Source organism: Bombina bombina, chromosome 8, assembly GCF_027579735.1.
Source record: "Bombina bombina isolate aBomBom1 chromosome 8, aBomBom1.pri, whole genome shotgun sequence".
Lineage (NCBI taxonomy): Eukaryota > Metazoa > Chordata > Amphibia > Anura > Bombinatoridae > Bombina > Bombina bombina.
This window is the reverse complement of record NC_069506.1, coordinates 135,072,612-135,097,633: the sequence shown is the minus strand read 5'-3', so window position 1 is coordinate 135,097,633 and position 25,022 is coordinate 135,072,612. Positions and strand designations below refer to the sequence as shown.

The window sequence follows — 25,022 nt, the reverse complement described above, 5'->3', positions numbered from 1 at the left end:
TTTTACGTTTATTAGAAGGCAGAATAGCAGACAAAGCCTTCGGAATCGCATCAGCAATAAAATCTTTTATATTCACAGGGATATCATGTACATTAGATGTTGAAGGAACAACAGGCCCTGTACTAGTACTGATGGATGCATTCTCTGCATGTAAAAGCTTATCATGACAACTGTTGCATACTACCGCTGGAGATATAATCTCCGCTAATTTACAACATATACACTTATCTTTGGTAGAACTGTTATCATGCAGCAGGGTTCCATCAGTGGTTTCTGAGACAGGATCAGATTGAGACATCTTGCAAATGTAAGAGAAAAAACAACAACATATAAAGCAAAATGATCAATTTCCTTATATGGCAGTTTCAGGAATGGGAAAAAATGTAAACAGCATAGCCCTCTGAACATAGAAAAAGACAAGAGGCACATAGGAAGTGGGGTTTAAATAATACAATTATTTGGCGGCAAGCATGACGCGCAACGGAAAATGACATTTTTGGGCGTTAACAACATCCGGAAATGACGCAACTCGCGTCATGGTAGACGCAACCTTGTGCAAGGAACCCCGTGACCACTAAGACGCCGGAAATTGCGAATGTGCATCACCGAATGTACCTTCTCGCCAAAAATGATGCAATAAATATTAGCATTTTTTGACCTCGCAGGCCTAATTTTGCCTGCAAACTTAATGAAAACAGTCAATTTTGAAGAAAAGACTATACCCCAGGTAAGAAAAAATAACTTCCTAAATATGTTTTCCCCATTTTGAAACTGATAGTCTGCAAAAGGAAATATACATAAACCTGACTCATGGCAAATATAAGTACAATACACATATTTAGAACTTTACATTAATATATAAAGTGCCAAACCATAGCTGAGAGTGTCTTAAGTAATGAAAACAAACTTACCGAAAGACACCCATCCACATATAGTAGCTAGCCAAACCAGTACTGAAACAGTTATCATTAGAGGTAATGGAATATGAGAGTATAGCGTTGATCTGAAAAAGGGAGGTAGGAGATGAATCTCTACGACCGATAACAGAGAACCTATGAAAAGATTTCCCGCAAGGAAAACCATAGAATTACCTTCACATCCCTCTGACATTCACTGTACTCTGAGAGGAATCGGGCTTCAAAATGCTGAGAAGCCAATATCACAGAAGAAAATCAAGCACAAACTTATTTGTAAAACTGAACTGTGGGTGTGGTGAGTGGTCGTCACTAGCTCATGGACTCTTGCCAATTACATGAAAGAAACAGTGATAACTCTTATTAGAAGCAAATATGTTTCTATTCAAAAAAGTCATTCACATATGTGCGTTTAAATTTTGACCAGAATGTCCCTTTAAGTTGTTTAAAGGGACAGTACACTGTAAAATTGTTTTTATATTAATGTATTTTCAATGACTTGTTATACCAGCTGCAGAGTATAAAATGTATGAGAAATTGCATTTTCAGTTTTATTTGTGTATATGAAGTAGCAGGTTTTGTGCTTTTAAACCATAGCCTATTACAATGGGTTGAGCTTCAGGCAATATCAGATCTTATTATGTTATCACTTTGTGTACACACACTTGCTTCCTTATCTTATATTTGTCTAGAAAACTAAAGCTCAATACATAGAGAGAACAATGGAAAATTATCATTTTATTACTTAACTATCCTGCACCCCACTGTGAGTTTAATTTCTTCTGCTGGCTGTGTTTACATAGGCTTTTCAATAGCCGAGACTCCAGTATCAAAACTTTTATTATAGGTTGGGAAACAACAAGCTAAATCAGCAATTTCAAAGGCCAAAATATGGGTAAAGGAGCTACTTGCAAACTATTTAATACACTCCAGCAGGTAAAATGGATCATTGGGAACAATTTAAATGGGAGAAAATGTTTGGGTGAACTGTCCCTTTAAGGCTAGAGACATAAAAGGGACAGTATATTATGTAATTGTTTTTCCCTTAATGTGTTTCCAATTACTTTTTTATCAGCTGCAGAGTATAAAATGTATGAGATTTGTTTTTTCTAAGGCTCATTTGTGTATATGAATTAGCTGGTTTTGTGTTTTGAAGCCACAACCTAATAAAATGGGTTGAGCTTGTAGGTAGAATCAGATCTCATTACTTTATCACATTGTGTACATATACCTGCTTCTTTATCTTATATCTATCCATAAATAAATCACCAATACTTGGTGAGAACAATGGAAAATTAGCATTTTATTACCTTATTTCGCCTATAACCCACTGGGAGTGTAATTTCTTCGACTGGCTGTGTTAACACAGCTTGGCCTTGAGGCCAACAACTTTCAGGATGAGTGGGGATACCACAGGCTAAAGAAACTATTTAAAAATGGCAATATAAGGGTAATGGAAATACTTGCAAACAATTGAATTCACTACAGCAGGTAAAGTGGATCATTAGGAACAAATTAAAGGGGGAATTTTTTTTTTAGTAAACTGTCCCTTTAAGATAGTATTCAAATTACCCTACCACTGGGTGTTAAATCCATTTAAGCCATGAGAGGACAGAGGGAGGAAAAGATTTAGGAAGGAAGAGTCTGATCTTTAAAAAGGTTCTTATAGGAATCCCCATTCTTACAAATGCATGAAAACTGAGGGAGGGGGATTATTAATCAGAAATGTACATAGCCAAGAAGTGTACTATAAGTTTATAATGTTCTAAGTATTCAAGGTTGGTAACAGATTTTAATGTAATGGTTTCCAATAAGAATGTTTATTCTTTTTTTTGTTTGTTTTTTAACGTATTATGTATATGGAGGTCAGAATTGATAATGGATTGTTTTCCTTTTCTCTGTCCAGAACTGCTACTATATGGGCAAATTATATTTTGTCATGCAATATGTATGCTGGAATTGGGGAAATTGTCATTATTTGTTTTATAAGTGATTTGGTTTATGTACAAATCTAACAAAACAAAATAATACAAGCATGTATGTAGAAAGAACTTAGGGGCCTAGTTATCAAGCCGTCAACCTCAAATACGCTGCGTATTCCGCAGCGTATTTGTGGCGAGGCTGATACGCCTTAGTTATCAAAGGCTCGAGACCGGCAAAAGTAGAATTTTGTGACGTAAGCTTCGATCCGCCGGACTCAGTCCGACACAGATCGATTCTTACGTCACTCCAGATGTTCCGCACACAAGTGCGGCACATTCTCACTACTTTTGCTAGCTATCAAAAAACTAGCAGGTACGCTCGGCACTTTTACGGCCCAGCGTACCTGGTTTTCAAAGCGCCAGCCTGGAGGCGGCGGATCCCATAGGAATCAATGGGAGTCTGACCATAGCGAAAGTACAAGTTCGCTGCTGACAGACATCCCATTGATTTCTATGGGAGCTGTCTACACCTAACACCCTAACATGTACCCCGAGTCTAAACACCACTAATCTGACCCCCCCTACACCGCCGCAACTAAATAAAGTTATTACCCCCTAAACCGCCGCTCCCGGAGCCCACCGCAAGCTACTCTATACATATTAACCCCTAAACCGCCGCTCCCGGAGCCCACCGCAACTATAATAAATGTATTAACCCCTAAACCGCCGCTCCCTGAACCCGCCGCAACCTATATTAAATGTATTAACCCCTATCCTGCCCCCCCTACACCGTCGCCACCTATAATACATTTATTAACCCCTAATCTGCCCCCCCTACACCGTCGTAACCTATAATAAATTTATTAACCCCTATCCTGCCCCCCACTACGCCGCCGCCACTGTAATAAAATTATTAACCCCTAAACCTAACCCTAACCCTAACGCCCCCTAACTTAAATATTAATTAAATAAATCTAAATAAATTAACTCTTATTAACTAAATGAATCCTATTTAAAACTAAATACTTACCTTTAAAATAAACCCTAATATAGCTACAATATAAATAATAATTATATTCTAGCTATCTTAGGATTTATTTTTATTTTACAGGTACCTTTCAATTTATTTTAACCATGTACAATAGCTATTAAATAGTTATTAACTATTTAATAGCTTACCTAGCTAAAATAAAGAGAAATGTACCTGTGAAATAAATCCTAACCTAAGTTACAATTACACCTAACACTACACTATACTTTAATAAATTATTCCTATTTAAACTAAATACTTACCTGTAAAATAAACCCTAAGATAGCTACAATATAATTAATAATTATATTCTAGCTATTTTAGGATTTATATTTATTTTACAGGTAACTTTGTATTTATTTTAGCTAGTTAGAATAGTTATTAAATAGTTATTAACTATTTAATAACTACCTAGCTAAAAGAAATATAAAATTACCTGTAAAATAAATCCTAACTTAAGTTACAATTAAACCTAATACTACACTATCATTAAATTAACTAAATAAACTACCTACAAATAACTACAATGAAATACAATTACATAAACTAACTAAAGTACAAAAAATAAAAAAGCTAAGTTACAAAAAATAAAAAATTAAGTTACAAACATGTTAAAAATATTACAACAATTTTAAGCTACTTACACCTAATCTAAGCCCCCTAATAAAATAACAAACCCCCCCAAAATAAAAAAAATCCCTACCCTATTCTAAATTACATAAATTTCAAAGCTCTTTTACCTTACCAGCCCTTAAAAGGGCCATTTGTGGGGGCATGCCCCAAAAAGTTCAGCTCTTTTGCCTGTAAAATAAAAATACAACCCCCCCCCAACATTAAAACCCACCACCCACATACCCCTAATCTAACCCAAACCCCCCTTACAAAAACCTAACACTAATCCCCTGAAGATCATCCTACCTTGAGTCGTCTTCACTCAGCCGAGCCACCGATGGAACTGAAGAGGACATCCGGAGCGGAAGAAGTTAATCCTCCAAGCGGCGCTGAAGAAATCTTCCATCCGATGAAGTCATCATCCAGGCGGCGCTGAAGAAGTCTTCGATCCGGCCGATGTCATCTTCAAAGAGGCGCTGAAGAGGTCTTCTATCCGGGCGAAGTCATCTTCCAAGCCGGGTCTTGAATCTTCCTTCCGCCGACGCGGAACCACCTTCTTCACCGACGGACTACGACGAATGACGGCTCCTTTAAGGGACGTCATCCAAGATGGCGTCCCCTCAATTCCGATTGGCTGATAGGATTCTATCAGCCAATCGGAATTAAGGTAGGAAAATCTGATTGGCTGATGGAATCAGCCAATCAGATTCAAGTTCAATCCGATTGGCTGATCCAATCAGCCAATCAGATTGAGCTCGCATTCTATTGGCTGATCGGAACAGCCAATAGAATGCGAGCTCAATCTGATTGGCTGATTCCATCAGCCAATCAGATTTTCCTACCTTAATTCCGATTGGCTGATAGAATCCTATCAGCCAATCGGAATTGAGGGGACGCCATCTTGGATGACGTCCCTTAAAGGAGCCGTCATTCGTCGTAGTCCGTCGGTGAAGAAGGTGGTTCCGCGTCGGCGGAAGGAAGATTCAAGACCCGGCTTGGAAGATGACTTCGCCCGGATAGAAGACCTCTTCAGCGCCTCTTTGAAGATGACATCGGCCGGATCGAAGACTTCTTCAGCGCCGCCTGGATGATGACTTCATCGGATGGAAGATTTCTTCAGCGCCGCTTGGAGGATTAACTTCTTCCGCTCCGGATGTCCTCTTCAGTTCCATCGGTGGCTCGGCTGAGTGAAGACGACTCAAGGTAGGATGATCTTCAGGGGATTAGTGTTAGGTTTTTGTAAGGGGGGTTTGGGTTAGATTAGGGGTATGTGGGTGGTGGGTGTTAATGTTGGGGGGGGTTGTATTTTTATTTTACAGGCAAAAGAGCTGAACTTTTTGGGGCATGCCCCCACAAATGGCCCTTTTAAGGGCTGGTAAGGTAAAAGAGCTTTGAAATTTATGTAATTTAGAATAGGGTAGGGATTTTTTTTATTTTGGGGGGGTTTGTTATTTTATTAGGGGGCTTAGATTAGGTGTAAGTAGCTTAAAATTGTTGTAATATTTTTAACATGTTTGTAACTTAATTTTTTATTTTTTGTAACTTAGCTTTTTTTATTTTTTGTACTTTAGTTAGTTTATGTAATTGTATTTCATTGTAGTTCTTTGTAGGTAGTTTATTTAGTTAATTTAATGATAGTGTAGTATTAGGTTTAATTGTAACTTAAGTTAGGATTTATTTTACAGGTAATTTTATATTTCTTTTAGCTAGGTAGTTATTAAATAGTTAATAACTATTTAATAACTATTCTAACTAGCTAAAATAAATACAAAGTTACCTGTAAAATAAATATAAATCCTAAGATAGCTAGAATATAATTATTAATTATATTGTAGCTATCTTAGGGTTTATTTTACAGGTAAGTATTTAGTTTAAATAGGAATAATTTATTAAAGTATAGTGTAGTGTTAGGTGTAATTGTAACTTAGGTTAGGATTTATTTCACAGGTACATTTCTCTTTATTTTAGCTAGGTAAGCTATTAAATAGTTAATAACTATTTAATAGTTATTGTACATGGTTAAAATAAATTGAAAGGTACCTGTAAAATAAAAATAAATCCTAAGATAGCTAGAATATAATTATTATTTATATTGTAGCTATATTAGGGTTTATTTTAAAGGTAAGTATTTAGTTTTAAATAGGATTCATTTAGTTAATAAGAGTTAATTTATTTAGATTTATTTAATTAATATTTAAGTTAGGGGGGCGTTATGGTTAGGGTTAGACTTAGGTTTAGGGGTTAATCATTTTATTACAGTGGCGGCGGCGTAGTGGGGGGCAGGATAGGGGTTAATAAATTTATTATAGGTTGCGGCGGGTTCATGGAGCGGCGGTTTAGGGGTTAAACTATTTATTTAGTTGCGGAGAGGTGCGGGATCAGCAGGATAGGGGTTAATAATTTTATAATAGAGGGCGACGGTATAGGGGGGGCAGGATAGGGGTTACTAGGTATAATGTAGGTGGCAGCGGTGTCCGGGAGCGGCGGTTTAGGGGTTAATACATTTATCAGAGTTGCGGCAGGGTCTAGGAGCGGCGGTTTAGGGGTTAGTAACTTTATTGAGTTGCGGGGGGCTTCGGGGGCGCCGGTATAGGGGGTAGAACAGTGCAGTTTAGTGTGAGTGCTTAGTGACAGGCTAGCAATAAAGCTGGGAAAAAGCCGAAGGGCAGCGAGATCGGATGAGTGATAACTGTCACAGTCCGCTGCTCATCGCCCCGCGGCTTTTTGACAGCTTTATTTGATAACTTAGGCGTATTTTTTCAGGTCCGCGGCGGCGAAGGTAGGCGAGCTTAGGCGGACGTATTGGGCCGGCGAAGCCAGAAAAGTAGACGGCTTGATAACTAGCCCCCATTGTCTTCCCAGTACGTACGCTATATTTATTGCACAAGCAGGCCAGTTTTAAGCTATCTTTCAGTTTGCAGAACTGAATAAACTACAAACAATATATTTTTTTATTAAGGTATTTTTTACAGTGTCCTTTAGTCATTAAGAAATCATTGCCACGTGCCTTAATATTGTGTCTCACACTATGGTTGCCAGGGCATTACACAATACAGGGTAGCATTTCTACTAAGAAATTATACTTTGTAGGGGAAATGTCTGTAATCCCTCCAGCAAAATAACAAGTTCAGATACCAATTGGACTTGATTATCTAACCCTCAACTGACATTCCAACTAAGGACTAGATTCCGAGTTGGAAGTAGCGCTTGTTTTTCAAGCTGAAAGTAAATGTGTTCACTCGAGCAGAGTTGAATTTAACACGCGCGGGGGTTAGCGCAACTTCAGATCTTTGGCTAACTTTGACGTGAGACAAAAGCACAAAATATATAAAAAATACAGTTACCCTTATAATAACACTGCCTGATAAAAAATAAATTGCTCCACTCGTAATCTATCCCTAAACCAGATGTTCTATGGAGCTTTCAATTTGACCTGTACAAAAGCCATAGTTCCTTAGTACATTCTAATACACATTGCTAAACAGTACCACCTGCCCACAGACAGACATGATCTCCCACTAGATAAATCAACTTATCTCCTATTGTATTAATAAGAGCCATGAAAATGTGGGAGCCACATACCTTATGTGTTATGTGCCTTTGTTATGCGTTTCAATTTGCAGGTGCATTGACATTTTTTTAACACAAATTTCTTATTATTTTATCCTTATGCGTTTAAAGAGACACTTACTAGAAAGCTAATCAGTCAGGGTGAGACCCAGTTCATCCAATACTTGGGAAACTGCAGCATCACTAAAGAGAAGAAATAGAGATTATCCATATTGTAGTTTAGACAAATAAACAACATTTACTGATTTTTAGGTTGTGTCCAATAATGCTACACCAATACAAAAACCAAAGATAGTATGTGATACAATCACTAGAGGGCGCTATTAATGAAGTGCAAAATAGGATGTACCCAAACTTGAAATAATTATTAGAAAATGTAATGATAAATGAATACCAGGTGTTCAAATATATAACCCAAGATTAATATATGGATTAATTAATCCTGTTGAGCAATAACCAATGCTATATTAATTGGACATATCTGAATATATGTATTGATACAGATGTAATATCCCTAAGGATATTATATCATAGTGAAGCTGCACCTCTCGACACAAAAATCATAAGCGCAATGTGTATCAAAAAAAGAAAACATATGTGTATAAACACAAAAAGAGGGCGCTAGTGTGTCTAATGACAACCGTGAAAATAAGAATAAATAAATAATTAATTATAACCAGTGTTAAAAACTAAGTGCTATTACAAGGTTAGAAAGATAATAATAATAATAATGGATAGTGGCCCCTCATTAATAAATTTGCAAAGTGAGATAGTTCATATAGTCACAAATAATCAATCCATAGGGTCAACAGGAGTCCAAAACAAATTTGAACAGGTAAGTTCAATTTCCCAATGGCCGCAATGGTAATCCTCTCTTCCGATGTGAATCGAGTGATCTGTAGAGATTAAAAATAGAAAGGAACGACCATTGTGTGTATCAACAGCTCAAAGACCCCACACATGCAGTACACTCTAATCCAGGGTACTCACACTTTGGCTGAGCACACCAGTGTGCTTGTGGACGCGATCTGGTTATCTGAGCCAACCAGCTTGCTCTCTCCCAGGCAGCGTTCACCTCGAAGCACCAAACACCGGCACACTTCTTAGAACTTCACAGCAGTATGGTAATGAGCACCTAGCTTTGTAAGGAATGGCGGACAATGATTTAAAAATACAAAATTGCTTTAATCATTGATAAGACACAAATTCCTTCATACACAAGCAGGTGGATAGTGTAAATAGGTTAAAAATTGCTACGCGTTTCTCAGCTCTATCGGCTGTTTCTTCAGGCATAATACAATACACATTTAAAACCGGCTTTATAATGCCGCTCATTACCATACCTCTCATCGCTTAAAGGTGTGTGTTTAATCTGACCAATGAGATCCTGTCTCAAATGTATCCACACCCAGCTATCTCTCTGCCTATTCATTAACCCTAGTGTGGCAGAGCCTAATAAATGTCAAACAGAAATCACTCTACAGTAATTAAAATACACATATATATCCCAATTAAAATATCTGTTGGGATTAATCTTATCTAAGGATTACAATACCCATGAATTTGATTTATCCCAATGATTAATTTTATTTTTATTCCAATGTACTCTATATTTCATAAGAATGACAACGAATGGCTAATGCAGTCTATCAAGTCTATTAATAACTCCGCAGTGCTCCCTTCTCTATTGCGGTCTTTTTAAAAATATGACCTACAAATCAACCGATATATAGTTGAAATCTATTACGGTCTTTCGATCTACATATAAATCCTACGAATCCATATGACCTCATTTTCAATAATCATCTAGTTGCTATTTGCAATAATATCGAAATATCTGCAGGGTAAATAATTCACGCACACCTTTTTATAATGCTAGTATCCAAGAGTAAATAATTCACGCACACCTTTTTATAATGCTAGTATCCAAGAGTAAATAACTCACGCACACCTTTTTATAATGCTAGTATCCAAGAGTAAATAATTCACGCACACCTTTTTATAATGCTAGTATCCAAGAGTAAATAACTCACGCTCACCTTTTTGTGGGAACGTGATTATTAATTTACTTTTTAACAACCCAGATATTAGAGGGGCAAATATTTGCTCAAAAAGGTGCACAAACCACCAAACATATGAGAATATTTTTATTTATGTGATTTTTGCCAACTGGCAGAGTTAAAGGGGCAAACATTCACTCTAAAGGTGCACAAACCTCTAAACCTAACCCATATATGCTAACTTTTGTGGACTCTTTCTGGATGCAGAGTAATTAACTCATGCACACCCTTTTTATAAAAACATAATTATTGATTTACTATTCCACAATCGAGGATGTTAAAGGGACAGATATTTACTCAATAAGTGCACAAACCTCCAAACATACTGGAGCGTTTAATGTGCTTTTAACCAACAGGCGGAATTAAAGGGGCAAACCACTACTCAGAACATGTACAGACCTATAAACCTGACCCATTTGTACTATCTTTTATGGAGTATTTATGAATGTATTATTCTAATGAAATACAATAGAATAACAATGAAAAACTAATTGAGCTTTTGTAGTAAGTCCTAAATATAAACCAATCGACTCCCAATGGCATCTTTTTAAATGACTACCAAATTATCCTAGTTATACACTTTTATTGGGAGAATAATTGTTATTTAATTTTTGTGCACATTTAATCAAAAGGTGCACAAACCTCCGAACTTTACTCATATGTACTTGATATCTCATACTATTAGCAGCATATTCACTTTATGCCACTATTATCTATAGACTATTTCTAAATGTGACTATAACAATTTGTGATTACATGAAATCCTATAATATTCGAATTCCATGAATTGTTCTAGTAGAACTTATTTGTAAAGTGTAACTGTGGTGAAGTGATATTATAAAATTAAAAATTGACAATAATGATTACATGATATCCTGAATTTCTCAAATTCGATCAATTGATATAGTAGAACATATTTTCAAAGTGTGACTGTAGTGAAGTGGTATTATGATGTCATTGATCATTTCAAATATGTGAGTTCCTTAAATAAAAAATCATAAATATTCTAAATATAGTATCATTACACGATTGTATGTTCCTTCACAATAATATTGTTGTGGAATCAGTCAACCGTCTGTTCATTTATGTGCTAAAGCAAACAACTTACAAATTAGTATAAATATAAATAATCCTACACCCTATACTCTGTAGTGTATCTTATATTCTACAGTGTACTTATAGATATTTTGAGTCACCTCTTTTAGTGTACTTGTGAATATTTTAAATCACCTCTTTCATATTACATATAGATCACCAAAAATGACAACATAAAAATGTGAATATATCCAAAAATGGTCCCCATTATGTTCTTGGATGTGATGTCTTGAGACACTGTGTTTATCAGATTTCTTCTTTATATTTCTAAGATGTTCACTCCATCTGGTGCGTATATTGCGAGTGGTACGCCCCAAATACTGTATCCCACATTTGCAAGATAAAACATAGATCACAAAAGTGGAACCACAGTTCAGAAAATTTAAATTTGAAATACTTCTCCAGTTGTATGTGCTTTGATGTTTTTGGCACCATGAGTGATATACTGACACATGTGGCACCTAGATTTGCCACATCTAAAAGTGCCCTTAAGGTTGGTTTTAGTATTATGTATATTCTTGATAGCTTTTTTGGATATCACTACCTTGCTGGGAGCCAGGGTTTGTTTCAAATTAGGTGCTCTCCTAAAAACTATATTGGGGTGCCTACCTAGATTCCTCTTGAGTATAGGATCTCTAAGGAGAATGGGCCAGTGTTTCTGTAATGTTTTTTTGATGATGTTGTGATTCGAATTGTATTGGGTAATGAATAATGGTTGTTCAGGACCATTGGTTAATTTCTTCTTATTGTTCTCTTTATATGGATCCTTCTTTCTACACTCTAATATAGTGGACCTCTCTATCCTACAAGCTTTCAAGTACCCATTGTCTATAATTTTAGCCGGGTATCCTTTATCTCTAAACCTATCTATTAAAATCTGTGATTGTTCATAAAATTGGTCTTCAGAACTACAATTTCTTTTTATACGGCAAAATTGACTGAATGGAATATTATTTTTCCATTGCCGATAATGGTTGCTCTCATAATGTAAGAAATTGTTGCAATCCACTGTTTTAAAATAAGTGCTAGTGCATATATTATAATCTTTATCAAGAGTTAAAATCTTCCATGACTAATTGTTGAAATAAGTCTATATATGTGACATCCTCTCTAGGTGGATTGAAATAATATTTGTGTCTGAGTATGACTATCCATAGTATTTGTAAGAATAGGTGTACCTACAATCTCTTATTTATTTGACTTATTTGTGGACATAAATAAATATACTAGAAAGCTAGCCTTACAAAGGTATTTTGCCCTGAAAACACTTAAAAAGAAGGAGATTGTAGGTACACCTATTCTTACAAATACTATGGATAGTCATACTCAGACACAAATATTATTTGTGGAACCTGATCAGCTAATGGATGAATTATTCGAGGGATATATGCATACCTCTCTAGCACCACCTTCTAATTTCAATCCACCTAGAGAGGATGTCACATATATAGACTTATTTCAACAATTAGTCATGGAAGATCTGGGGAAGATTCCTAAATACCCCAAAGGCCAGAAAAGACTCTGGCCCAATGAAGAAAGAGCCCTTAAATCACTAGCCAACAATTCCTCTCTGGTCATAAGACAGGCGGATAAGGGCGGTGGCATAGTCCTTCAGGATTACACTGACTATGTCAGTGAAGCACAGAAAATTCTTCATGACAGAGAGTATTATAGAAAACTCGATACTGATCCTACAAATGTTTTCCTAAAAAAACTTGTACAGATTTTGGAATTTGGTAGTAGTGAGGGAATATTAAATTCCAAGGAGAGGAGATATTTGACTCCCATTCATCCATCAGTCCCTTTCTACTACCATCTTCCAAAAATCCACAAAGACCCTACAAGACCACCTGGTAGGCCTATTATAGCGGGAATAAATGGTCTGACAGATAAACTGTCTGAATATATAGATAGTTTTTTGCAAAAATATGTCCAGAATCTTCCTTCCTTTATAAGAGACACAACAGACTTGTTGCAAAAATTAGAAAAAGTGAAATGTGATCAGGATGTGATTTGGATAACTGCAGATGTTGGTGCCCTTTATTCTAATATATCTCATGAATTAGGACTGCTTGCAGTGAGATATTATTTAGAGGAAGATATGTTTATGCCGGCTATACAGAAAGAATATCTGTTGGAATTAATTAATTTTATTTTGAAACATAACTATTTTAAATTTTTAGATGAGTTTTATCTGCAAATCAAAGGTACGGCCATGGGCACCAGGTTTGCCCCCAGTTTTGCAAATTTATTTATGGGTTATTTTGAAGCAAAATATATCTATAACTCAAACTGGAGGGGCAACCTGGTGTTCTATGGCCGCTACATTGATGATCTTATTTTTGTTTTTAGGGGAGGGAAAGAAAAGGCTCATGTATTTTGTAGTTATTTGAATGACAATGAAATGGGTATACAGTTTACCTCCAATGTGCAATCAAAATCAATCGAATTTTTGGATTTAATTTTAACTCTTGATAAAGATTATAATATATGCACTAGCACTTATTTTAAAACAGTGGATTGCAACAATTTCTTACATTATGAGAGCAGCCATTATCGGCAATGGAAAAATAATATTCTATTCAGTCAATTTTGACGTATAAAAAGAAATTGTAGTTCTGAAGACCAATTTTATGAACAATCACAGATTTTAATAGATAGGTTTAGAGATAAAGGATAGTAGGATGCCCGGCTAAAATTATAGACAATGGGTACTTGAAAGCTTGTAGGATAGAGAGGTCCACTATATTAGAGTGTAGAAAGAAGGATCCACATAAAGAGAACAATAAGAAGAAATTAACCAATGGTACTGAACAACCATTATTCATTATCCAATACAATTCGAATCACAACATCATCAAAAAAACATTACAGAAACACTGGCCCATTCTCCTTAGAGATCCTATACTCAAGAGGAATCTAGGTAGGCACCCCAATATAGTTTTTAGGAGAGCACCTAATTTGAAACAAACCCTGGCTCCCAGCAAGGTAGTGATATCCAAAAAAGCTATCAAGAATATACATAATACTAAAACCAACCTTAAGGGCACTTTTAGATGTGGCAAATCTAGGTGCCACATGTGTCAGTATATCACTCATGGTGCCAAAAACATCAAAGCACATACAACTGGAGAAGTATTTCAAATTAAAAATTTTCTGAACTGTGGTTCCACTTTTGTGATCTATGTTTTATCTTGCAAATGTGGGATACAGTATTTGGGGCGTACCACTCGCAATATACGCACCAGATGGAGTGAACATCTTAGAAAAATAAAGAAGAAATCTGATAAACACAGTGTCTCAAGACATCACATCCAAGAACATAATGGGGACCCCTGTAACTTTAGCATTACACCTTTAGAAAGCATTCCATGCTCCAATAGATACAACAGATTTAGTAAATTGCGCCAAAGGGAGACATATTGGATCCATAGGTTTGGATCCTTGTTTCCTGATGGACTTAATGAGGTCATAGACTCAGCAGCATTTTGATAATTTATGTAGTATATTCACTTGTAGAGATTCAGTTATGAATCGCTGATATAAATATCACTAATTTATGTCACTAAATATGTCACATATTCATTTTTGGATATATTCACATTTTTATGTTAAGTCATTTTTGGTGATCTATATGTAATATGAAAGAGGTGATTTAAAATATTCACAAGTACACTAAAAGAGGTGACTCAAAATATCTATAAGTACACTGTAGAATATAAGATACACTACAGAGTATAGGGTGTAAGATTATTTATATTTATACTAATTTGTAAGTTGTTTGCTTTAGCACATAAATGAACAGACGGTTGACTGATTCCACAACAATATTATTGTGAAGGAACATACAATCGTGTAATGATACTATATTTAGAATATTTATGATTTTTTATTTAAGGAACTCACATATTCGAAATGATCAATGACATCATAATACCACATCACTACAGTCACACTTTGAAAATATGTTCTACTATATCAATTGATCGAATTTGAGAAATTCAGGATATCATGTAATCATTATTGTCAATTTTTAATTTTATAATATCACTTCACCACAGTTACACTTTACAAATAAGTTCTACTAGAACAATTCATGGAATTCGAATATTATAGGATTTCATGTAATCACAAATTGTTATAGTCACATTTAGAAATAGTCTATAGATAATAGTGGCATAAAGTGAATATGCTGCTAATAGTATGAGATATCAAGTACATATGAGTAAAGTTCGGAGGTTTGTGCACCTTTTGATTAAATGTGCACAAAAATTAAATAACAATTATTCTCCCAATAAAAGTGTATAACTAGGATAATTTGGTAGTCATTTAAAAAGATGCTATTGGGAGTCGATTGGTTTATATTTAGGACTTACTACAAAAGCTCAATTAGTTTTTCATTGTTATTCTATTGTATTTCATTAGAATAATACATTCATAAATACTCCATAAAAGATAGTACAAATGGGTCAGGTTTATAGGTCTGTACATGTTCTGAGTAGTGGTTTGCCCCTTTAATTCCGCCTGTTGGTTAAAAGCACATTAAACGCTCCAGTATGTTTGGAGGTTTGTGCACTTATTGAGTAAATATCTGTCCCTTTAACATCCTTGATTGTGGAATAGTAAATCAATAATTATGTTTTTATAAAAAGGGTGTGCATGAGTTAATTACTCTGCATCCAGAAAGAGTCCACAAAAGTTAGCATATATGGGTTAGGTTTAGAGGTTTGTGCACCTTTAGAGTGAATGTTTGCCCCTTTAACTCCGCCAGTTGGCAAAAATCACACTAATAAAAACATTCTCATATGTTTGGTGGTTTGTGCACCTTTTTGAGCAAATATTTGCCCCTCTAATATCTGGGTTGTTAAAAAGTAAATTAATAATCACGTTCCCACAAAAAGGTGAGCGTGAGTTATTTACTCTTGGATACTAGCATTATAAAAAGGTGTGCATGAATTATTTACTCTTGGATACTAGCATTATAAAAAGGTGTGCATGAATTATTTACTCTTGGATACTAGCATTATAAAAAGGTGTGCGTGAATTATTTACTCTTGGATACTAGCATTATAAAAAGGTGTGCGTGAGTTATTTACTCTTGGATACTAGCATTATAAAAAGGTGTGCGTGAATTATTTACTCTTGGATACTAGCATTATAAAAAGGTGTGCGTGAATTATTTACTCTGCAGATATTTAGATATTATTGCAAATAGCAACTAGATGATTATTGAAAATGAGGTCATATGGATTCGTAGGATTTATATGTAGATCGAAAGACCGTAATAGATTTCAACTATATATCGGTTGATTTGTAGGTCATATTTTTAAAAAGACCGCAATAGAGAAGGGAGCACTGCGGAGTTATTAATAGACTTGATAGACTGCATTAGCCATTCGTTGTCATTCTTATGAAATATAGAGTACATTGGAATAAAAATAAAATTAATCATTGGGATAAATCAAATTCATGGGTATTGTAATCCTTAGATAAGATTAATCCCAACAGATATTTTAATTGGGATATATATGTGTATTTTAATTACTGTAGAGTGATTTCTGTTTGACATTTATTAGGCTCTGCTACACTAGGGTTAATGAATAGGCAGAGAGATAGCTGGGTGTGGATACATTTGAGACAGGATCTCATTGGTCAGATTAAACACACACCTTTAAGCGATGAGAGGTATGGTAATGAGCGGCATTATAAAGCCGGTTTTAAATGTGTATTGTATTATGCCTGAAGAAACATCCGATAGAGCTGAGAAACGCGTAGCAATTTTTAACCTATTTACACTATCCACCTGCTTGTGTATGAAGGAATTTGTGTCTTATCAATGATTAAAGCAATTTTGTATTTTTAAATCATTGTCCGCCATTCCTTACAAAGCTAGGTGCTCATTACCATACTGCTGTGAAGTTCTAAGAAGTGTGCCGGTGTTTGGTGCTTCGAGGTGAACGCTGCCTGGGAGAGAGCAAGCTGGTTGGCTCAGATAACCAGATCGCGTCCACAAGCACACTGGTGTGCTCAGCCAAAGTGTGAGTACCCTGGATTAGAGTGTACTGCATGTGTGGGGTCTTTGAGCTGTTGATACACACAATGGTCGTTCCTTTCTATTTTTAATCTTTACAGATCACTCGATTCACATCGGAAGAGAGGATTACCATTGCGGCCATTGGGAAATTGAACTTACCTGTTCAAATTTGTTTTGGACTCCTGTTGACCCTATGGATTGATTATTTGTGACTATATGAACTATCTCACTTTGCAAATTTATTAATGAGGGGCCACTATCCATTATTATTATTATTATCTTTCTAACCTTGTAATAGCACTTAGTTTTTAACACTGGTTATAATTAATTATTTATTTATTCTTATTTTCACGGTTGTCATTAGACACACTAGCGCCCTCTTTTTGTGTTTATACACATATGTTTACCAATAAAAAAACATGTTTAACTCTGAGCATTGATAATATTTTAAAGTCTCTAACACATAAATAAATGATAGACAATAATGGTCCCCTAACACATAAAAGAAATCACTATTGATCAAAAATATTTAAAGGGACACTGAACCCATTTTTTTTCTTTCATGATTCAGATAAAGCAGGCAATTTTAAGCAACTTTCTAATTTACTCCTATTAATTTTTCTTCATTCTCTTGGTATCTTTATTTGAAATGCCGGCCCATTTTTGGTGAACAACCTGGGTTGTTCTTGCTGATTGGTGGATAAATTCACACACAAATAAACAAGTGCTGTCCAGTGTTCTAAACCAAAAAATAGCTTAGATGCCTTCTTTTTTCAAATAAAGATAGCAAAAAAACGAAGAAAAATTGATGAGTAAATTAGAAAGTTGCTTAAAATTGCATGCTCTATCTGAATCACGAATGAAAAAAAATTGGGTTCAGTGTCCCTTTAAACAGTATAGGTTAAAGGGACATTATACACTCATTTTTTCTTTGCATAAATGTTTTGTAGATGATCTATTTATATAGTCCATGACGTTTTTTTTTTAAATAAATGTATAGTTTTGCTTATTTTTAAATAACATTGCTCTGATTTTCAGACTCCTAACCAAGCCCTAAAGTTTTATGTGAATACTGTCAGCTACCTTCTCCAGCTTGCTCCTGTTTGTGTAAAGGGTCTTTTCATATGTAAAAGAAGGGGGAGGGGGGGGAGTGTCTTATTTGCCACTTGCAGTGGGCTTTCCAGCTACCTTTTCAACAGAGCCAAACTGACAGCTTCTAAGTAAGTTTTTAAACAGTTTTATACTGGATTTTTATATCAGTATCTGTGCATCTTATTCTTTATAGTAGTGTCTATTACATGCAGTTATATGAAAATGAGTGTATACTGTCCCTTTAATCAGAAGTAACTGAATTTGTTTAGTTATAGTCTAGAGTTTGACACACTATAAACGGATATGAAACAGTGCTCCTTTAGTAAAATAAATAAAAAAGGTAAATCAAAGTAAGCATAAAAAGAGACAACAGACTGTGTTAAACAGCAAACAACTTACTTGTTTATTTTCTAAATGAGCACTTGGAAATTCTCAGTGTAGCAGCTACCTGCAGCTAGATAATGGAGCTACCATTACAGAACATAAGATATACTGTCACATGAGATTTGCAGCAAAAGTCCTCTACTGAGCATGGGCAGTAAATGGACTGCAGCTAGAGCAGGTGTCTCCTAGCAACAAATCAAAGGAAAAGCTGCTCATTTGCCATCCTGTAGAGGCCACAGCCCCCTTGTGGGGCAGTGACAAGAAGTAATGGATCCTTCAAAAAATAAAAGATCAAATCCTTCTTCAAGTGATTTTTTTATTACAACAATGAAACAGACTTGTTATACCCATTTAACACAATAGCAAGGACATAAAGTACACCAAGGGCAAAATGTAACTAAAATCAGAATGAATGTGTTTGAGTCCTGTTTTGTTTTCCAGAAATAATGTGACATCCACAAAAAAAGAAGAGAAACTAGAGTTAAACACTACTTTTACTTATTTACTTTATTTTATAAAATACCAATACTGAGAGAATAAATGAATCTTCAAACACTATAAATATTTAATCTGTGCCAAGAGAAAATGAACTACATTTCCCAATACACACCTCTCTTCTTCATCATCTTCATCCCCCATGGCGTCATCAATGGCATCATTCATCATTTCCTCTTTCATGTCCATAATCTCAGACTGTTTCTCAAACTCCATCATTATTTTCTGGATCTGAGGCAACTTCAGCTACAAATACAAAGCTCCAATTCAAACAAATATTTGCAATTTAACTTGAACGTATTTTACTTTTACTAATGAAATCTGTAGTGTAGTATGAAGCGCTGCTTATTTAAAAGGGACATGGTCATTTTTTATATAAGCAACAGAAAACAAGCACTGCTTAAGAAAAGCTCTGCATACAAAATAAAGATTTTATAAGCATTTAAAAGGTACATTTGTTAATGTTTCCACAGATGCTCTCCAGCTTCTCTAGGGGACAATAGAAAAACTACAAATTTAAGATTCAAATTAAGGATAAGCAGGCAAAATACATAATTAAAAGGTACACAAAAAACAATTTTTGTTCTTTTGTGAGCATACCAATTTAAACGATTTTCCAAATTACTTCTTTTATCTAATTTGTTCCCTTGGTATCGTTTGTTGAAAAGTATACCTAGGTAGGCTCAGCAGCTGACAGCTAGATGCCGATTGGTGGCTGCACATATACGCCTCTTGTGATTGGCTTACCAATGTGTTCAGCTAGCTCACAGTAGAGCATTGCTGCTCCTTCAAGAAAGGATACGCATAGAATGAAGCAAAATTAATAATAAAAGTATATTGAAAAGTTGTTTACAAAATGTATGCTCTATCTGAATCATGAATGAAAATTTTTGAGTTTCATGTTCATTTAAAACATACGCCAAAGTTTTATTTCACTATGGGAACACTATTTATGGGAAAGTCTGTGTTAAGTTTAATGTCCCATTAAGAGAACAGAATACTTGAGAAACATCATTGCAGTCGCTGAGCCAGCTACAACCAGCTTAAAGGAATACACATAAGTCACAAATACCTGTCTGTTCATGGTAGCCATATCTTTAGAAACTCCTTTCATGGCTTGTGCCATGGAATTATTAGACTTCAGTGATTGGATTTTAAGAGAAACAGCTTGGATGTTCGCCCTCATCGAAATAAACTTTTTCATGTATCGGCGAGTGCGCACCAAATCCTTAGCCTTGATTTCCATAGCATCCTGAGAAGAAAAAAAAAAGATATATATTTTGACAAATTAGACTTGCGGTCAGCTTTGACACAATCATCATAACATTTTTTTGTCACATGTCTACAGTTTTAGGCTGAACTAATACAGGACAGGGTACTAAGGAAAATATCAAATGGTTAAAGGGCCTTTATAGTCGAAAAATGACTTTCTCCAGTTCGTTAGAGCATGTAATATTAATACTAGCTAGCCTTTAATGCTATGTGTTAAACTGCACAAAGGGGTTAATCACATAATAGAAGTACCGCTCAGGACCTGCAGAGCACTGCTGGTCCCAAACGAAAACTGATGCTGATCCAGTCATCGACGCTAGTTACACGGCTGAGTCATGACACTAGCACTGCTAATTAGATCAGTGACAGTTGCCACTCAGCAGTGCTCTGTGGGTCCCACATGGTACTTCTACTATGTGTTTTATACCATTGCTGGAGTTAAAGCATGTAATTTTCCAACTATTATGGCCCTTTAATTCATTATGGCATGTAATTTTAAGACTGTTGACCCTCCCCTACTGTGTGTGCAAAGAGGTTAAAACCACAATAGAAGTACCGCTCAGGACCCGTACAGCACTGCTGGTCCCAAGCAGAAACCACAGCTGATCCAATCAGCAAAGCTAGCTACATATCTGAGTCATAAGACTAGCACTGCTGATTGGACAAGCAGTGGTTTCTGCTCAAGACCAGCAGTGCTCTGCTGACTTCAAGCAGTATTTCAACTGTGTGTTTAACCCACTTACCGTGGATAAACACACAGTATTGTACAGTTGACAGTCTTAAATTTACATATCATAAGTCATTTTTAAAGTCATATTTAGCTGCAAAATGTGTAATTAATGTATATTACAAAGTTTAGCATCATATAATGCTTGATTTTACTAGTAAACTTGTTTTGGTTTATACTGTCCCTTTAAACAATTTGCCCTTTTTGACATGTGGTCACTGACTGGCTGTCACAATGATTACATGACCAGGGTGCACTTTATTGAGCACAACTGTACGGGCCTCACTCCTGCAGCATTTAACGATAACTCAGTGAGCCTGATATTAGCATGGATTGCAGTGATGGTATACACAGTATCAGTCGTATTTGGCTGTTATTGCACTGTTGCTGAATAGCCTCACATACAGGCATCTAGCAACAGCATGAGATACACGCTGATCACCTATACAGCCAGTTCATAAAATGTTAATTAAAGCAATTAGCTGCATAAATTCTAAGCACATTAACGAGTACCAAGGAGTTTACCTTTAAACTCAGAAGAAATTAAATTTGCCGCCACCTCCTCCATGTTTTCCTGGACACTTATGAGTTACACATGCTGCAGGGTGGGCAGAGGAATATGAATAGTGCTGTTCAGTGTCACTATTTGTCTGCTGTCCAGGAATAAAATTCATGCTCCTAACTGCACACCCTGCAGCATGTATAACCAGGGATGTGCAATATATATCGCCTGACGCCCAGGACATGCAATTCTGGGCAGGTGCGGGCTAGAAGAGCAAAGTACCCGGCCAACGTGTTGAAACGTATATGTCCAACTAGGGTAGCATGAAGGGAACTAACCATAAGTATCAGCAAACAAATAATGCTAAATGATTTTTATAACCCAGTGCTATCCGTGACACGAGGAACTGTTTGGGGTTGTGAATCTGAACTACGTTCATATAACCATCTGCTATTTTCATTGTACCCTGTGCATGTGGCGCGAGTTTAGGTGCAGACAAAAGCTGTGGCTGGTCTGCAATATCTGGGCTAGGTTGAACCTGGTATCTACATATGACAGTATGCTGCAGCCTGAGGTACTGTATTACTTAACTGCGGGATAGCTGTGCACCGGACCCAACCAGCAAGTCGCAGACCGAGAGCCTGACAACCAGAGGTGTTGACTACCCCCTCCATACAGCCCCGGACAGGCCAAGGATATCGGGAAATTCCCAGGTGGGCGTTGGCATCAGCGCTCACGAAGCCGTCTTAGGGCACACGCTGGAAGTTTACTTACTTACCCAGGAGCGGCTCAGGAAGCCAACTTTTGGGAGAGCTGGAAGTTTACTTTTTGTTTAATATATTGCAGATCCTGCAATATATTACATAAATAGTATTTCCTACCTGATAGTGTAGTGACCCCTAGTGGGAATGAAACATATTAAGGGCTGTGGCCTGGCAAGGATAGGAATGTAAAGAAAAGATGGAGCTGCAACAATGTTGCAGCTTAAGGGGAGTGACTCACCTAGGGGTTTAAGAACTGATGTTCTGGAGAGTTCTGCCTCTTTCCTCCGGTTTTCTGCAAGAAGTTGGAGTTGTCTGAGTTGCTGTCAGCATGAATCATGCCAGGCGAGTATCTGTTCCCCCTAAGAGGTTCAGGGATGGGTCCCCAGGTGGTAGTAGGGCTCCTGCAAAGGAGAAAAGAGTGCTTAGTGAGGAGAGACCCCTTACTACGCAGGAGGGCATGATTCCATGTGGCCAGGGTTCTAGGGCCCCCTCTCCGGTCCCCCCAGGCTCTCCCTCATTATATAAGGTTGCAGAGTCGAGTGGGGGAGAGACTGAGGGTTGGGGAGGTAGTTGATAGGCAGGAGGAGGAAGAGTTTGAGGAGGCCTCAGGCCCTGGGCCTAGTGGCTCAGGGCCGGAGGCCTATCCTGTGGAGGTATCACCTATTCCAAGCAGTGGCTCGGTGCAAGACTTACAGGCCTTGCCGGCTGAGGCTGCTGCAGGAGTGATGTCCCTCCTGCAGGCCTTGGTGGCGGCAGTTACGCCCGGGGGTCCGGCAGGCTTTGGGCCTGTTTCTGGGCCTAGTACCAGAGCAGGCCTTGGGCCTAGTTCTGGGCCTATCGGGCCTGGGATTGGGCCCTCTTTAGGGTCTGGAGGTGGCTGGGAGTACGGAGGGCGTGGCCCTCAGCCCAGGCTTGGTTCTGGGCCTCTGTGGCCTGGTTCCGGGCCCGGAGCAGTGTCAGGATGGCAGGCGGGGGCTGGTGTGGGATCCGGTGCAGGGCAGGGTCGGCCTAGTGATGGTTCTCACCTGCCCCGTCATGGGAGCATGGTGGCGGTTAAGTCGGGCCTTCGGGCCTGGCTGGGCGGCTGGAGGCGGGTAGGCCTGTAGCCAGCAGCAGCCCATACGAGGTGGCTCCGGGTGCAGGCTTTCCGCTAACGTTGCGCGCAAGTGTCGCGCGCCGTGACCCCGGCCCTTCCGGTGACTTACTTCCGGTGCGGCATCCGGAACCGGAAACACCCCTGGGAGGCCGCGGCAGTGAGCGCGGTCACAGGGGGAGGCAGCAAGGAGCGGGTACCCAAACAGGTAGGTCGGGAGTACCGTGGCCGAGGACCGGCCCTGCCGGAGGTGCTGGGGGCAGTGTGTTTTGTCCGGCTAGTGCTAGGCCGGTGATGCAGCAACAGGGACATTTGGAATATGGTGGAAATATTGTTAGACCAGTGTCCGTGGGTGGCATGCAAGAGATCGCTTTCCAGGATAGGAGAGGACAGGGTGTACAGGGCCCTAGTGTGGCTCAGCAGGTGTCTATGGGTTCCAGCGGGGGCATGAAAGAGTGGCTCCCAGGGCAGCTAGGGGGCCCACAAGGGCAGGTAATGCAGCCAGCAGGTTATCCCACCAGCTCTGATGCAGCTACTGCAGCCTCTATTGAATGCTTGGGGGATGCTTGGAGGGCAGTCAGCAGGAGGGGGTATGTAGGTAGCTGGGGGTGTGAATGCAGGCGGGGCAATGCTCCAAGGCCCTGGTACTCCCAACGTTTCTGCTGTTTTACAGGTTCCAGCAGCAGGTTGCCGTGTGGAGAACAGCCAGGTCCCTTTCGCTGGCCCAGGCGAATAGAGAAGCAGTCGGGATGTCTGAGGCAGTACCCTCTACCCCGTCGGGCAGAGCAGCTAGGACTTCCGGAACTGGTGAGCTAACCACACACACTGAGGGGAGGTGGTTCTGATTCATCTTCAGATTCAGGGTCAGATAGTGATCAGTCTTTGGAGCTGGAGGGCAAAGACAAGCGTAGGATGTTCAGGCTGCTGAACAACTTAGTGTCCAATCAGGGTACGTAGTCGGTAAGACAGACAGGGGAGCTTAGGCAGGTGGAGCAGCCAGCCCCCATTAGTCCTTTAGTGGAGCAGGCAGGTCCCCCTCAAGGGAGTGTAGGGCGTAAAGCGGCGATGCTCGGGGATACTTCTCCGTGTTAGGTGCATTGTCTTTATGGGCATCTGAAATCTAAGACTGTGTGTGAATACAGGCAGGCAAGTTTTTTAATGTGTTCGAACTGTCGGTTGAGGCGCAGAGGCAGAAAGAGAGGAGTAAAGATGGCACAGGCCCAAAGAAGTTTAAGCGCCCAGATATGTACTTGGAATGACATCGCTGTTTCAGAGTTCTGGGCGCTTGCTACTTAGAGAAGCACCCTGATAAGATGCAGGCAGTCATCAAATACATGGATACGATTGACTGGATCTGTCAGAGGTACAAAGAGGGGGCGTGGTGCGATTACGATGATGAGTATTGCAGAAAGATGGTAGGGAACCCCCTTTCGAATTTCGGTACGACCGATATGCA

The 25,022-nt window shown here is 38.1% G+C and overlaps 1 protein-coding gene across 1 annotated transcript in view; it reads right to left on the bottom strand.

The window, feature by feature from the left end:
* The window catches only part of LOC128638558 (charged multivesicular body protein 2a-like), a 60,894-nt gene that overhangs the window by 22,081 nt on the left and 13,791 nt on the right, over nucleotides 1-25,022 (bottom strand). The window contains exons 3-5 of the mRNA XM_053690583.1: nucleotides 20,281-20,460; nucleotides 19,324-19,454; nucleotides 8,170-8,231 (exon numbers count right to left, since the gene is read on the bottom strand). Coding sequence (XP_053546558.1) covers nucleotides 8,177-8,231; nucleotides 19,324-19,454; nucleotides 20,281-20,460 — 366 coding nt within the window. The 3' untranslated portion in view covers nucleotides 8,170-8,176. The remainder of the gene's footprint in view (nucleotides 1-8,169; nucleotides 8,232-19,323; nucleotides 19,455-20,280; nucleotides 20,461-25,022) is intronic.